Source organism: Dioscorea cayenensis, chromosome 5, assembly GCF_009730915.1.
Source record: "Dioscorea cayenensis subsp. rotundata cultivar TDr96_F1 chromosome 5, TDr96_F1_v2_PseudoChromosome.rev07_lg8_w22 25.fasta, whole genome shotgun sequence".
Lineage (NCBI taxonomy): Eukaryota > Viridiplantae > Streptophyta > Magnoliopsida > Dioscoreales > Dioscoreaceae > Dioscorea > Dioscorea cayenensis.
This window is the reverse complement of record NC_052475.1, coordinates 30,120,806-30,137,823: the sequence shown is the minus strand read 5'-3', so window position 1 is coordinate 30,137,823 and position 17,018 is coordinate 30,120,806. Positions and strand designations below refer to the sequence as shown.

Below are 17,018 nucleotides of genomic sequence, written 5' to 3'. Positions count from 1 at the left end.
AATAATCTGAGGAAGATAATTAAAAAGATAATTATAATGGTAATGACATAATTGACTTCACAGGGTATCCAATATGGGGCAGGGGGTTTAGGTAGTGAAATTCATTCTCATTGCTTTTTGAACTCACAAAAACTCCTTAACAATCATGTATAATCAACCACTCTTTTTCATAGCTAATGACACTCAAAAAAAAAAATTAAATAAATAAAAAGGAGATTAAAAACTTAAGGCCAGAGTTAAGCGTGTAGCACGCGTCAAATTATAGATGAATTAAGGGTTAATCAGATCGGTTTAATAGTCAGTATCTTGAAAGAAAAGGCATCAAACTTTACCTGCTCACTAAGAAAATGGGGCATGCATTGTTATTTGTTTACTTCTTTAGAAACCATAGAGAACTATTGGTGCATGGTTTGGTTGCTCCCCTACAAAAAGAAAGTGATGCATGTTGCTTCTTGGTGATTATGATTAATATTATAATTAACTTTTGTTGTAGTTGTTGTTCTTGTTAACTATTTAGGCCCTTTTCCTATGATTGCTAATTGAAATGACAGCCAAAGGTCAACTCTCTAACTACTTGAGATGCAATGTTTTCTTGTCTACACCTCTTTCTTCTTCTATTCTCCATTCTTGTTTCTTTCTTCTCTGCATGCTTTTTAACTTAACCTTCATTCAAGTAAACTTCTTCTTATCTTGTTAAAAAATGAATTTCATTTTCAATGAAATTAATTAAACCGATGATGGAAGAAGATCTATCATAGAATCAAGTAGTTGTTGGGGTGTGATATATGTATATGTATATCTGTGTGTATATATCACACAATAATCTTGCTTGTTGGACCACTTTGATGATCATAGGATACTGTTCTAATGCATGATTATTATAATAACTCAGATGAAAAACTTCATGTACATCGTTTTCATTCATGTAAATAAGAAAGAGACAAACCAGAATGCAAAGTTGCAAACCAAGTATAAATATATATATACATAGAGAAAACAATTGTTTTACATACATGTGTCTGAGCTTGTTTAAGAGATGGTCTGCATGGTGAATAGTACTAACAACAAAGACTGCGTGATAAGAAAAGGTGGTGCAACCTTCCTGCAGTCACTGAACACACTCTCAAAAAGAAAAAAAATAATATAAAATAAAATGAAAACTAGAGCTAGAAGAACAAAAAGGAAAACAAAAACTAAAAAAAGAAGAAAATCAGGCAAACTCTGTGAGGAAAGGTTCATCAAGCAAGAGCTCAGGCCAGAAAGGCATAGCTCCTCCATCACCACAGCTGGAGGTGCTACAAGCATCCCCAGGGTTGCTGATAGAGATGTCAGTAAGAGGAGGAAGAGATAAAGGAGAGATCAATGGAGTTCTTGGTGTGCTATTCTCTCCTTGGCTGAACACAATGAAGCTGGATTCCTGATGATTGGTTTCATTGCTGAGTGGCTGCTGTTGTTCAAAAGATGAAGGTATCTGAAGCTCAGGTAGATGAACAGCAGCAGGAGCTGGCGCACTAGGCATTGAAGGCATAGTCATCATCTGAGAGTTCAACAAGCTCATAGGCTCCAATTCAGCAGCAATGGAGCTTGGACTGTTGGTGGTGGAGTTACCAGCCATGGCAGCTGCAGACTGGATGAGGCACTGAAGATACTGGAGCTTAGCATTCTGGACAGCTTCTGCTTGCAGTCTCATAGAATGATCATCCCAAGGATTGTTGTCAACAAGTTCTTTGAGGTTTGCAAGAGCTATGAGGTGCGGCAGGGTGGCGAAGAAGTCAGTCCTCGGCCGGTGAGTCATAGGATCAAAGCCCATCTGGATGAGCTTTTTCTTAAGATGGGTGTTCCAGAAGTTCTTTATCTCATTGTCAGTGCGACCAGGGAGGTGTGTGGCAATTGCAGACCATCTAATTGCAGAAACAAACCAATTGCGGGGTGCTTAGTAATGCTCACATTAGCTGTGCATGATATAACTCACTCACTCTGTATACTTACTTGTTCCCAAGAATGGAATGGAGATTGAGAATGGTTTGTTCTTCTTCTGGTGAGAATTTGCCTCTCTTGATGTCCGGCCTCAAGTAGTTTGTCCATCTTAGTCTGCAACTCTTACCGCATCTATTGAGTCCTGTAGAAGATTTTAAACAAACAACACTTTTAGCAACAAGATATTAGAAATGCATGAACACACACACACAGAGAGAAAGAGAGAGAAGCAGAGGACCAGCAAGCTTAGGAAGAGCTCTCCAGCTGCCATGGCCATGCTTCTGAATATAATCAACTAGTTTTTGATCCTCTTCAGGAGTCCAGGGTCCCTTCTTGAGACCATTCTCATCACAACAAGGAGACCTTCCCATTGTTTCTCAAACCAGAGAAGTGGAAGTGCTAGAGGTCTTACCTAGCCACAACCACAGCAAGGCTTCCATATTTATACACTTCTTGGCCTTCTATTCTGGTCATACATTAGTCTTCTGAGTTAAACTCTAGTTAAAACAACTCAGCCACTTATCACTTGAAATTTACCATAACAGCCTTCATGCAAGAATTACTCATCTAATAAAACAAATCACATGCAAGCTAACCAGAGTTGTTCAATCTTACATGACCATATATATTAGACATTTGACTAAGGTGCTTAACCACATGTTAACTAGATGGGAATTAAAAATGCAAGACCTTGTCAGTTCACGTGGGTTAACAGTAACACACTTGTAATTAAGCACATGCACAGTAATCAGAGATTTTCAGTAAAAGCACGACCATATTAGACCTTTAATTAAGTGCTTAACCATTGATTAACTAGACCAGAATTAAAAATTCAAGAGCTAAACAGTGATAAGTCCACGTGCCTGTGGACGTGAGGTCAGTGAGGCATCCCCATGCACGCAACTTAGCAAAAGCAAAGTGCTCCTATGTCACCATTCCCACTTTCCACTCCAAAACAAAATACAAGCATATCATTAATTATATATATATATATATACCTCCTTCCTTCACATCTCTTGACGTCCATATGTCGAAGTCTCTGCATGAAAACAAATTAAAACACTCACGTACAGACGTTCATTTTCTCTCCTCTGCTAAGGTTGAAATTCACGCTAAAAGAAAAACGAGACTTTGACCCAAGAGTCCAAGACAATATATGTATAGTGAATTTTATGTAAAAACTTCAATACAATTGAGTTACTATCAAACACAGTAATTACAGAAATAACCTTTGTTTTTTTATTTTTTATTTTTATTGCTTTTAAACTAGTAAATTTAACAGACCAAGGTGGGTAAACTGAAACTGCTACATTGGCTTCCGGCTCGCTTGGACTAAGGCCAGTCACTCACTATTCACAGCTCTAAAATACTAAGTCAAAGTTTTTACTTTTGCTTTAGGTTAGGTTTACCATTTTGATCCGCCTTATTAGTTGCTATTCCCACCCCATTCAGACGCATTTTTAAGATTGAAATATGTTTAGTATTTGCAGTCTCTGACCAGTGACAAGAACAAGATTCAAACTTAACAAGACTAACAAAAGGGTTACAAAAATCTCTGCACCCTCCGAAAAAGAAAACATAAATAACAATTAAAAAATAATAATATGAGATCTATCAAGGTGTATATATATCAGCTTAAGATTTATGAGGTCTGAAGTTTCATTTGATGGCCTGATTCAATGAGACCCCTCCATGGTGGAGTTGAAAGCTCTCCAACCCTAACCACCCCGCTCTCTAATATAGGCAACAAAATTGTACACTTGCATTTGAATTCTTAAATTAATTATCACAATCATGTGAACAAGGGTTAACGAAATCTTGCTGACGAGGCCTTGATATATAGTCAGCACATCATTTGATGTTGAAATAGCAGCCATAATTTCCATCATTAAATAGCATGTATGATATGAAGGAAGAGAAAAGCCTTCAGACAATTTTTTGAGAAGGTTATATATGTTCAAAGAATAGGATGGCAAGAAAGCAAATAAACAAAGATAAAGTGTCAAAATAGAGATCAAAGTCATCATATCACGTTTTCACACAGAGAGCAGTTGAATACTTGAATGAGAAAGACAAAAAAGGGTTTGAATACACTAGGTTTGAGTAAAAAACAATGACTCGGGTTCATATTCCAACATGAAAACTTCAAAAAGTTTGCAATCCTGAATAATTATTATTTGCAGTAAAAAAATTCTTATCCACTCCCCTTTCTATCTGAATAATGAAACCCCTCTTTTGACAGTTTCAATAAACATAAACCAGCTTCACAGAGACTAAACAAAGAAGTTGTGAAAGACTATAGCAAGATTAGAAACTCTTGCTGTTGCCTTGATATATATTAGAACTAAGAAGTAGGTTGTCATCGAATGCCATAAAGATAAAAAGATTAGATATAAACTTGTTTCATATTATCAAGCTGAATCAAATATATTCTCAGTTGGGAGAGATCTCATCAATAAAATGCAAATAGATATCTTTCTTATTCTTTATTGCAGAAAAGATCTGTCCAGTAAAACTCCGTTGTTAGAATCAAGCTAATTTCAAACAAGCAAACTTTTATATTACCACGTGAAAAGAATGAGATGGACAAGCAAATAAAAGAACATTCACGGATAAAATTTTGATCTCTTGTTTTATTTCGTTCATTTCCTTTACTTTCTCTCAATCAAAAGATACACCAATTATCAAATTAAGCACTACTGATGCAGAAGAAACAAAGGCTTTCGGAGGATGTCATCAATGAAAGAAATCTTCACACCTTTTAGGAGCATCACCTAATAACCCCCAAGAAACAATCCCCATGGCTCTAGTCATCTCTCAAATCATCGTTATTATACAAAAGAGATGGTGACAATGTAAGATGTGACACTTTCTTTTGACGATATGGCAAAGTTAGCAATGAAGTTGGTGCAGCCAATCACCCAAAATCTCCACCACCACCTTCTTCAAGACATTCTTCACTGCTGACGTACTTTTTTTATCTCCTTAGACAAACTCACCCATATATACTATCTTCAAAAAATCCTCCTCATAAATATACTATCTCAAGCATAATCTAATTGTTCATGGGATACCCCTCTCCATTTGATGCATTATATTGCAGGATCAGGTCAATGCATCCTAAGCACCAGTACAGATATTACTCAAAACCCTCATAGTGTCCCACTAAATTAAAAGAACAATACAATCACCCAACTAAACTTGATTACTTAAAGTCTTAAAAGGGAAGTAGGACAAGATACTAACAAAGAGTCAATGCAAGAGGACACACAAGTGAGGAAAGGAGCAATTCTTCTCCAATAGTTTCCTCTTTTAATTTTTTCTGCATGGCTCATTTTCTAAAGCACTTGCATCATTTGGTGTCGGCAACAAGTATTGAAATAAGATAAATAATTTGCACAATAGAGGAAACCCTAATCACTGAAATCTTCACTGAAGCCATGGCTGACATATTTGAAGTTGCTTCCTCAACGAAGGTTCCTTGTCTGTTGGACCACCTTGATATATACACATGTAGACAGGGATCGAGATCATTCATTGTGGTTTCTCTTGTGTCATACTTTTATTGATAAAATATATTTTATTAACATCAAAATCAACAACTAGTTCCCTTGCAGCTTTGGCTCTGAGGTAACCATGTCCCCTTGTACTAGACATATCTCATATGTGTCTTATACTCCTAATTTATAACACCTAAATCTTAATTAGGAGCATATTCGACTATACTCAATTCTTGTGGGTTGCTTCTTCTCTAAATATATTAAAATGCCTGGAGCTGTAGTAATGTGTGATAATAGTTAATTCAATACTAGCTACAAGGGTCGACTTCATTAATTTATTCCATGAAAATGTATAGGTCAAATTTCAATACTCGCTAAAATTTGTATAGACATTATGCATTAATGATAGTGCAGATGGAACAGTATCGCCTCCATGCATTATTGATCATGTTGACATGACAACAATGCCACATCAGCAGGAACTATGACAAATGGAGAAGGTGTAGCATCTATATCACCATTGACATAGTAAAATAAGACTCGAATGAAAGGAAATTTTGTAATACAAAATTATAGAATCATCGGCTTTCCTCATTAGCATTGAGTTTTAATTGATTACATGATTAGCCAATTATATTAATGAGGCTTTGAGAATCAAGCAGCCCGTCCTAAACTAATGAGTCCAAAAACTGTAAATGAGTATTAAAATGCAGAGTAGGTCCCAGAAATCTAATGCTAAGTTCATCATATCTTTGCAATTACGAAGATAATAACCACAGGTTAAGAAGTTAGCTTTGGTTTATTTGAGATGTTGAACATTTTCTAGCCAAGTAGTTAGGACTTGAATTGCACACTGTCCACGTCCCTAGTTGGGTCCTGATTAGTAGCCTAACAGGATGTTGACACTTTGCTCAATTGTCTTAAAATGGGACTACTTTTTGTGATAATAATATTACTTGAGATAATCAGAACAGTTGCATTTTGAATAATAAAAGTGAGATAGGAAAGCCAGAGAAAAACACAAGCTACATGAATGTTTTCTCTTTAGGTTTGATTTTCTGTCCCCTGGTTCATATATCTTCCGATCTTACAGTATTTACCATTATCAGTTAAGTTTTTGACCAAGTTGATGAACCAAATATAACTATAATAAAAAAAATTCATTGATAAAAAAGTACGTAGAGCTTCATGGCAATTAGATAAAATATCACAAATAGTCATAAAAACATTATTCAATAGGTTTAGTACAGACAAGAAGTTTGAGAAAGCAAGCAGAGCTTCATATTCCCTTCCAGTGGTATAAAAGAAAAACCAAATTTAGTTTTAGTGAGATTCCTGACTAGGAGTAATCAGATTACCTACAATAAAATATGTGATAATAAAAATGGAAGAAAGCATCACAAGAAGACGGAACAGCATAAGTGAATATTAAAACCCCCTTAGTGGCGAGTTTTTCCCAACTGTTATGCCCAACACCACAGGAATTCTCATCCTTGATGATTTTTCAAATGTTAATATGATAAAAAATATGTTTTTAAGTAGATACTAAATGTGATATGTAAGATGTGCAAGCCACCTACTTTTAGTTTTCTTTAGCACGTCAACAACTGCTTCTCCTTTTGTTGGCTCAACTAGTAGAACTTGTGGAATATTGACCCAGCAACTTGACAAAATATAAAGGGGACCAGGGTTTGTGCATGTCTTTTCCATGTTTAAATTTCTTGTTTTGTCGATTTTTGAATAAAAGAAAGATCTAAATAAAATATAGATGGAGTTCATAACAAGCAATATCAGTATAAAATAAGTAGAAGAAGAGGTAGTATAAATAATGAGATTGCTAGCAAGGCCAGAACTTCAAGGCAGAAGCAATAATATAGAAGCCCTGCAAAGTTTTCAATTATGTTTTATCTTTGAACTATTTTAGGACAAGCAAGTCTGCTATCAGAGAATTCCTTGAACTCTTAATATATAATTAACCTTTTACATTGTTCTGAGCTGAGTTTTCACTGCTGCTGTGGAGGCACAGTGGCAGAGAGACTAATTTTCGTGGCTGGATCAGATAAATTTTACTTCCGAATTAACCACTGTTAAGTGTATGTATAAACATGATCAAACAACAGGATTAGATCAGATAGGAATTCTACTTAAAAATCAACAAAAATAATAATATATCAAATTAAAGGAAACAATGTAATCTATAAATGCACGATTTATCATCAGATGCTGAAACTAAGCTTTCATTTATACTGGAGAGAGCCATGGTAACACAATATCCACGCAGTCAAAGTTATATATAATTTCTTAACTATTCCAATTTATTTTTGAAACTCTCAATGTAGCCTTGACTTGACAATGAAGTTGTTTATTACCAACTTGGTGCCTTTATTCTCAATGGAAGCAGGCTCTCATATTTAACTCTACTTGGGCCCCATACTAAAAGATGGCTTGTGTACTAGGCCACCATTATTTACTCTCCATTCTCCACGCAGCCGAGTTATGCAACAAGCAGCTCTCCCAAAAAAAAAAAAAAATCCAAATATGATGAGGTTGTCACATAATTTAGTCAACTAATAAGAATTGAACCCTTATACTTGCTCAGTAAAATACTATTCTTTGCAGATGTCCTAACTAAAATACTGCACATTGTGCATATACTAAACCTTAGGTGGACACAATTATTGATGTGTCCTTATTTGAAGGATGCTGTCCATGCTAATAGGTCCAAAAACATGATCTCCTGGAAAATATTTATAATCTCTTAGGAGATGTATATATAGCCCATTTACAGTTTTCATATTATACTGTGATATCAGTATGTATTGAGGGTTTTTTTTCCTTTCAGAACCATGGAACAAAATCTAACTTTAGCATATAGAAATCAACTGAATTACAAAATGTGACATGTCACATGTGCCACGAGAACGCTTATAATTAGAACAGTTGGTACTCACAATTTATTACATGTCCATTCAAATATTGTGGTGTGCTTATTCCTTCTAAGGGTGAAACACATTAGGGTAACTAATAGCCAATATTGGTGAAATTGGAAAACATGGATTTGAACATATCAGTTTAGGTTTCTTATCTATCAGCTTAAGCTTTTGGGTTGAATCAAACCCAAATAATATATTTAGTTTGCATTTAATAAAACAAAGTGAAGGGCAAGGAGTTTAGTCTATTTTGAACAAAAAAAAACGTGAGCTTTTTAGATCAGAAAATGTCAGGAAAGATGTCACAGATCTATGATAACCAGTGATTGTCTTGAGAGAAAGTATGCGATGTATCTTGGAGTCATACATATATTAATACTACAATTTCCTGTTTTATATGAACACTTAGTTTCAAATATTATAATAAACTCAAACAATACCAAATACCAGAAATTTTTATGGCAAGGAAATCGCATTGTCAATAATTATTCATTTCCATTTAGTGCAAAGAACCAAGTATAGAATTGGAAGAATGAATGCATCTGAAGTAAAAAATCAAGCCTACCTAACCGTCGATAGAAATCATAGAAGAGATTAAGGCTAATACCTCAAACATAGACTTTACGATGCAGTCAACTAAGTATGTAATGATGGGTTATTATGGTTGAATTAAAATGACATTGATCTATGAGTTTTAAGGGACAACCCTAATAATACTACTGCATTGCACATTTGCACATCACCAAGTAAAGCAAAGCACGAAGAGCATGCAATGGAATCATGATAATAGTGCTTGGAAGCGCCATTCGTCAAATTACTGAGCAATAAATAGAGTTGGATTGAGTCAAATTATAAATCAATATATTCTTAGGAATAATTTAGCTCTACCTCCATCCCTTCTCATCATACTCTTGCAAGTTACAGCTTTAAAAGTCTCCTTCCATTGGATGCATCATCTCATTCTTGGTCAACCCTCAAGGAGGATCTATTCCATAAGACTTACATTTAAGAAGAGATAAAATAGGTACCATCAATCTAGTCATGATTATGTCATTTATAATTTTCAGATTGATTTGACCAAATTATTTTAGACATCTATATTGAAACAATCAATCAATGAGTTGAACAAACACTTGGACTGCATCCAGGTCTAAGGGCAATTAATGCAATTCCAATTTCTCCAAGTGACATAAACAAAATTTACAAGCTCTGACAACTGAAAGCGCCAACTAGTTTTCAGACCAAAATGTAACTAAAATTGAATGATCATGCTTTTTATGGTGAAAAAGAAATGGACTCCAAAAGATGACTTTTAGTAGGATTGTCAAGGATAGTATACTTAGATTAAAATGAGCAGCAAAGGATTTATCAGGTAATTATGTTTGAATTATGGGACTTGAAATAAAATTAAAGAAAATTCATCCAGGTCTAAAAAAGTAACATCTTTTTTTTTTATTCGGAGTCAGAGTCCAAGAGTTGATCTTTACCCAACCACACCTAGAACACGAGTAGCAGAAGCATGCATACAATATATATATAAACACAAACAAGAAGCGATGATGGCAAGGATTGAAAAGAAACATGAAAGAACAAGAAACAAAAAAGAGAAATGAAAGAAGTAATTTATCCACATTTGTACTATAAGGCATAAATTCCTCCAACATAAGAAAATAGAGTTGTATGCATAATCAAAATCATGAACTGTTAGCACATGTGTCTACCAGAGATTTACTCATGGCAAATTCAGGCCACGTAAGCAAGCTGGAGGGGAATTGATCATGATCCTCAAGTTTGTGGGCTTTTCTTTCATGGCTCCTACTTTTGAGTTATGTCCTTATTTTCATGTTAATGTTTTTCATTTTCTTTGCAGGTTGTTAGACAGGTGAGTGATTAGTGAGGTGTTAGGCAGAAGAGCCTGATATCCCTTTATCTTTTCATCTTAATCTCTCAAAATTTGATTGCCCTCTTGAACTGTGGTTTCAGAGTTAGCATGGTCCTGGTTTTGATGGTAGATAAGTTAGGAGTTTTAACCATCTTATGTATATTGATGGATTGATCATCATCACTAAGGTGTCTAGACCTACAGTCAAAACTGCAAACTTTGTTTGAATATCTATAGAGATTTCACTAGTTAAATTCCTAATTTTAATAAATCTACTATCTATGTTCCTTGCACAAAAAGAGGATTTATAACGCTATTAGCTCTATTCTCAATGCCAGATTTGGCACTTACCCTTTTATTTATTTGGGTGTTTTAATTTACCCCTATAAGGATTTACATTAACTAACTTCAACATTTTGTCAATAGGGTTGCTAATGCCATCATCTCTTGGAACTATACTAGTATTTTTGCTGCTGATATGGTTACCTGATTAACAACATCCACCGGTCTGTCCCCTTGTTCTACTTATTTTTCTTAAAAGCCATATCTAGTTTGGTCAGGAACTGCTTTTGGAGGAAAAATAGCAATCATAGTGGTTTCCATACTATTGAAAGGAGCACTACTACACTAGACAAATATGAGGAAGGTCTTAGCATCTGGAATCTTAACATCTCAAACATTGCTTTGATGACAAAAAAATGTCTGTTAATCTTAATTCAGATGATGAACTCTAGATCAATGTGTTCAAACTAAAATATAACTCATTTGATATTTGAATTCTTCATAAGAGCAACTTTAATGGGTAAGTGAGAAGCTCTCAAAGTTTTCTCAGCCCATTGGAAGATGGTGGCGGTCAAGGAACGCTCAGCGATCGGAAGGACTCCCACATCCTTTTAAATTAAACAAATCCGACGGTTAGTTTTTTTTATTTTATTTTTTTAATCTCTGTAAATACACTCACATTCTCAAATAAAACCTATATTCTTCTCCACTTCTTAATTTTTTATAATTTTCCACTCTATTATAGATAAAAATACTCCTCCATCTTTCTAAACTCCAAATTTTTTAAATAATTTTAAAAAATTTTCAAAATTTTCATATTCTTTCTTTCCACAGGATATGCAAAATTTTCAATATCCTCAATATTCATAAAATTATTCAAACTCACAAAATTTCCCTGCTTTATCCAAATGTCCAAAATCAACCAAATTTTCCTTATGATTATCCAATATTTTCGGGAATTTTTTTTTTTTTAATCTGGATATGGTAACTCAACAACCCAATACAGAAATAAGTGGCCTTCCGATTCCTACAAAAACAATTATAAATTTGGATGATGATGAAAGTGATACCCCATCCCTCGGCAGTAGAGGAAATAGAGAACTATGTGATCAAGAAGTACACCATCAACTTCGATCAGACTTGGTTGAGCATATTTGGGCCCATTTCAGAACTTTTGAGGATGAAAATTAGTGTTTTTATATCTTTTGGTAATGACTTTAATTATGTAATATTTTTTTAATAGTCATAATTTATATCAAATTGTTTCCTTATTTCTTCTTCAATTTGATAGTTTTTTTTTCTATTTTTTTATCACTCACAAATTAAATAATATTATCTTAAATATGTATTTTTAATATAACTTTTTAATATATTATTTTATTTATTTATCAATAATATTTAATATTTCATTAAATAAATATGTTTATAATAAAATAATGTCAATAGTTAAAACAATGAATGAAATGATTATGAGTACTATATTATGATATAATTGTTAGGGGAGATAGTTTAATGAGAAAGAGTATAATGAATTAATGAGGGGGTATAGACATCAAACTCGAGGATAAGAGAAATATTCTTAGTTTTACAAATATATTTGCAAAACAACTTAAATCATCCATCCTAATTTGTGGGTCAATAGCGTTAATCCTTAAGATGCCAACTTCTGAAAGCTCCGTGGTGTTATAACATATCTTAGCTCCAGTGTTATTAAAAGCGAGAAAGGCGCTCGCCTAGGCGCTTAGGTGAGGTGAGGTGAGATGAGACCTTAGCGCCTCAACACCCTCTGGGAGAGGCGCCTTCAATGAGGCGAGCGCTTTTTGCCTGGTGTCAGGCATTAAAAAGGCGCGTCTGTCTTATTTTCTTGATATAGGCCTTTTATTTAATGCTTTCAATTAGTGTTTATTGGAATTCTAAAAAGGCACATTTACTAATAAGGTATGAAATAAATTTAGGGGAGGAAAATTTGGTGGTTTTAAAAAGGCACGCTTGTTAATAAATGAAGAAATAAATTTAGAGGAGAAAAATTAAAAGGTTTAAATGCATAGTTGCTACTTTTTAAAACTAATGATTAAATTAAAGAATTAACTAATCAATTAGAGATAATTGAAGAGGTGGCAAAATTAGCACTTGCCATAAAAAAATCTGATAGCATACAACAGCAAAAAAAGAAAAAAAAGATGAAGATGAAAAAAGGTTGGTGTTTTGGTGGAAGCATGTGACTTTAATTATTCTAAAAATTATATTCAGAAATCTGGCCCCTGATTTTGCTAGAATCTTACAACAGGGTCTGCAACATGCAACAGAGTCTTCCAAGAGCACTTGCCTTCACATCAGAAAATTCACTTTCTTCAACCCCTTTACTTATACCATTTCTCTTTTCTCTGATGTCTCTTGGGTGGGGGATTTTAATTGGAGTGGCACTGACTTGATCATTCGGATGATCTTAAATTTGCCATATTAGTAAAGTCAGATAGCGACACTGGCTAATCCTAGTTTAGATCCTGGCCTATCGCTATTTGTCTGAGGTCTTGATCAAAGTACTCCTATGAAAGCCAGCTTTGATTTAGGATTAGTTCCCTGGATTTTGTTTATCTTTCCAGCTACCTCTTAGCTCCCTTTAACCCAAAAACAAAGAAGGAAAGAAAAGCACACTCCATTCACAAGGGTTACCACAGATTGACTCCTTTATTTTTGGTTTTTCAATGTTTACCCTAAACAACAATCTCTGAAATTATAACCACGAATGGATTCTTGTTTTCACAAGCAATTCTTGATAATATATACATAAAAATAAATAAATCAAGTAAGAAATACAAATCTATTAATCATAAAATCTATCAACAAAAACAAATACGCATGAGAAAACAAACAAAGATATACTTACAATTACATTGTCTGCAACTCTGATGGCACGCAAAGATTTCCAGAAGAATCGCACGAAAAAATCCCTACTTGATCCGCCATTCAAGCGAAATACACCAATTTGAAAACTGAAAGCTCCCAATCTCCAATAATCATCATCACCCGACCAATCCCTTCGTACATCAATCAAAATAAAGCCAGAATTGAATCAGAACCTGATTATATGACAACAAGAACAACAAGAACAACAAGAACAAAGAAAATCATCCAATCTAGCAGAAATTCATGGATCAAACAAAAACCCTAATAATTTCTTCAAGAGAAACAGTTTCTTACGGTTCATAGATCGAAAAAAAAAAGGAGGGATCTTTCTTCAAGAACTTCTCTAAAGAACCCTCGTCCGCGAATTCTTTAAGATCGCTAATTTGGGGAAGATCCCTTCAAGATTGGGTTTAACGGCGCAGTGAGTAGAGGAGCGAGTGGAAGAGCGGGAAAGATCGAACAATTCGAATGGCGGCTCGGATGCGGATCCAGGTTACGGATTTATAGAAACAGGCGGGGTTGAGATCCGACAGTGCCTACCGGGTTTCGGAGCCATGCGGATTCGGGTCAAATAAAATCACTTCAAAAATTTGTATGTATGTTAAGCCAAATTTTTTTTTTAAGACAACTCTGTGTTTTTTTTTCTTAATAATATGGATAAATCATTTATGGTACACATCACCAAAAATTAATCAGATTGCAAGTCTACTCTCATAATCAGGGATTAAACAAGTACGCACACACAAAAAAAAAGTTATATTTATTTTTTTAAATAATATGGATAAGTCATATTACCTTTCACAAATTAAATTTTAAAAACTTTTTTTTCTCAGTTTTTGTTATTATTTTATTATGTTTTTATTTTTTATTTTTTTGTGTTCCTCTCTTATTGTATAATAAAATTGAGATTAATCCATTTTTATTTTTAAAAAACAGTATATATATATATATGAATATACACTTTAATTTTTAAAAACTCAAAAAAATTTGGGAAATCATGTCCAGATCTAATAATTAATAAAATAAAATAAAACAATAGATACATTGATAGAATTTTAGTCTCCTTTATGACCTAATTAAAGTAAATAAACATTGAATAGAGAAGTTCTCCGAAGAGAACATTTATAACTACCATAGCAAAAAATCCCTTATCAAAAAATCTCTACAATCTTTTTTTTATTTTATACTAAATAAACGGATAGGCCATTAAAAAAAAAACAAGAGAATGCACAGTTTTTAATAGAGTAAAGCTAGGGTTGGGATCATCCATGCATAACAATTGGTTAAAATTTAGTAAATGATCTATCACTCTTAAATCAAACTCTCGTTACTCGTGAAAATTTTTTATGAGTATCAAAGTATCAATTGACTTTTTGGTCGCTAGCCCTTTTAATTCTTTAATACTTTGATAACTATACTTTCCCTTTTAACCAATTTATATTTAATTTAATTAAAAACATTTTATAAAATTATGACTTTCCTCTCCTTTTCTATCTCCATTGCACTGGTGAGCTCATACCAAGGAGGAGCATAACAAAACAAGGGTATATTAATAATTTTATAAAATAAAAAATTTAAAAAGTGATATTAAACAGTGAGGTTGTATGAAAGTGACAATTAACTTTTAACTATTAACATTAGGTCATTTATGTAGAGTATTTCTTTAAAAAAAAAATCTTAAAATCAAATCTTAAAACTTACCAAGGTGAAGGCACAAATGTATTAAAGTATTAAATTTTATATTTATGCATGTTTTTTATTTCTCTTAAATGAAAATACTTGTCATCTGTTTTTTAAAAAATAAAAATTGTATGAAAGTGAAAGAGTAATTTCATAAAAACAAAAAATTTGAAAAAATAAAATAAAATCTAAAGGCATTTAAGTCTTTTGAAATATTCCAAGGACATGCTGGTCTTATTACTTATAATAATATATTAAGACGATGATGAGACCAATATTAATATTTTATTAATATTGTTGGTCAAAAGACGCAGAGGCATTTGATAATTATTTAAAAAATAAATAAAATGTTTGGCTAGTCAAAGAATAAAACATGTTTAGAGATTCATGATCATCTTCTAATTTGATACCATGCATCTTCATCTATTTTCTCCACCTTATATCATGGATTGGAATCACATTCCCTTTAATAAATTTAGCAAGTCAGAATTACTTTTTCTCCTTCAAATTGGTCTATGTTGCATCCAACTCTACGCAACTTTAACTTAGCTGGTTTGGTTACGTTATTTATTATTAGTATGTTTGTAATTAATTTCAATAATTAGACTCAATAAATATAATTTTTTGAAATGAGTTGAAGGTTTGAAGCCCATTCAATTATTTAGTTATAATTTATGACAGCCAACAAATTTTATCCAACATGATATATAAGTTTTTTTAAAATAATAACTTTTTTAAGGGTTTAGAAACCAAATCTTTGATTTTTTTTTTTTAAACAGTCAAATTAAAAATTGCATTTGACCAATGGAGGCTAGCAAGTGGTAATCACACAGCTAAGAAACGAGAACACCATTTATTACCCTTAATAAATCCATATTGATGACAGAAAGTAAAATACCAAACATACCCTTCAGTACAACATCTCAAAATTCTCCTTCAAATTTTATTTTATTATTATTTTTTTTAATGAATGTAACAAGCCCATAAAGACATAGGTGAACCAATTAGGATAACTTACAAATTTTTTAAAAATAAATTACTCTATTTTATAACTCTAGAGAGGAGCAGTACACAAAGAGCTCATACTGAGGCAATTCTCTCGTTTTAGCTTATCATAAATTGATGTCTTTTTAATTTTTTATATTATAATTAATTTTTTTTTAAGGCACATATCAGCATGTGATAGAACTGAAACAGATAATATGAGCTTGTGCACAAACATGGTATAGAGAACCCAACAAAAGTCCTCAAACACCGGTTATATTTTCCAAATTTTTGCTCATTCAACTCCAACCTATATTTTTTTTAATTATCAAAAAATAATAAATCTCAAAGCTCCACCAGACGGCTTTTTTTTTTAAATATTGCAATTTTTTTAATTATATACTAAAATAAGTATCTTTTAGATTAATTCAGAAATCTTGTAGAAAATAGACAACTGCGGTGTCTTTGCAGTGACTTTTTCTGCATAGAGTTATATTTATAATTTTATAATAGTTTTTATATGAAATTTTACATTTACAAACCTTTATAAATTTTTAAATTAATTTTTCACAACTCTATTTAAAATTTTTACTGATCGGTTTTTATATAATATTTTTACGTTTTAGTTCTTATAATTTTTTAAATTAAAATTTTTCTCACTGCACTCTATTTTCGATTGTCATAGTACTGAAATTGTCACAAATCACCCTGGGTCCCAAGTAATGGTCGATTCGTAATATGTGATTGTCGTAATCTTTTTATAATATATGTTATCATTTTCATCCGTTTAGAGTATGATATCGACTTTTTATTCTAAATGATATATGTTAGAAATAATTTAAATTAAAAAATATATAAGGACTTAAACATAAAATA

At 32.7% G+C, this 17,018-nt stretch overlaps 1 protein-coding gene across 3 annotated transcripts; it reads right to left on the bottom strand.

Annotated features, from left to right (window-relative positions):
- Nucleotides 1–1,010: 1,010 nt before the first annotated feature.
- Nucleotides 1,011–14,022, bottom strand: LOC120260559 (transcription factor MYB93-like). 3 transcript variants are annotated; one of them, XM_039268059.1, is made up of 6 exons: nucleotides 13,773–14,022; nucleotides 13,459–13,651; nucleotides 2,976–3,016; nucleotides 2,390–2,443; nucleotides 1,990–2,119; nucleotides 1,011–1,901 (listed from the first exon to the last, which is right to left on the bottom strand). In XM_039268059.1, the coding sequence occupies exons 4-6, from the start codon at nucleotides 2,415–2,417 to the stop codon at nucleotides 1,211–1,213; spliced, it is 849 nt and encodes a 282-aa protein (XP_039123993.1). In that variant the 5' UTR covers nucleotides 2,418–2,443; nucleotides 2,976–3,016; nucleotides 13,459–13,651; nucleotides 13,773–14,022; the 3' UTR covers nucleotides 1,011–1,210. The 3 variants fall into 3 exon arrangements, with proteins under 3 accessions (XP_039123993.1, XP_039123992.1, XP_039123990.1); XM_039268058.1 differs by having other exon boundaries at nucleotides 13,459–13,609; XM_039268056.1 differs by lacking the exons at nucleotides 2,390–2,443; nucleotides 2,976–3,016; nucleotides 13,459–13,651; nucleotides 13,773–14,022 and adding an exon at nucleotides 2,216–2,381.
- Nucleotides 14,023–17,018: the final 2,996 nt, after the last annotated feature.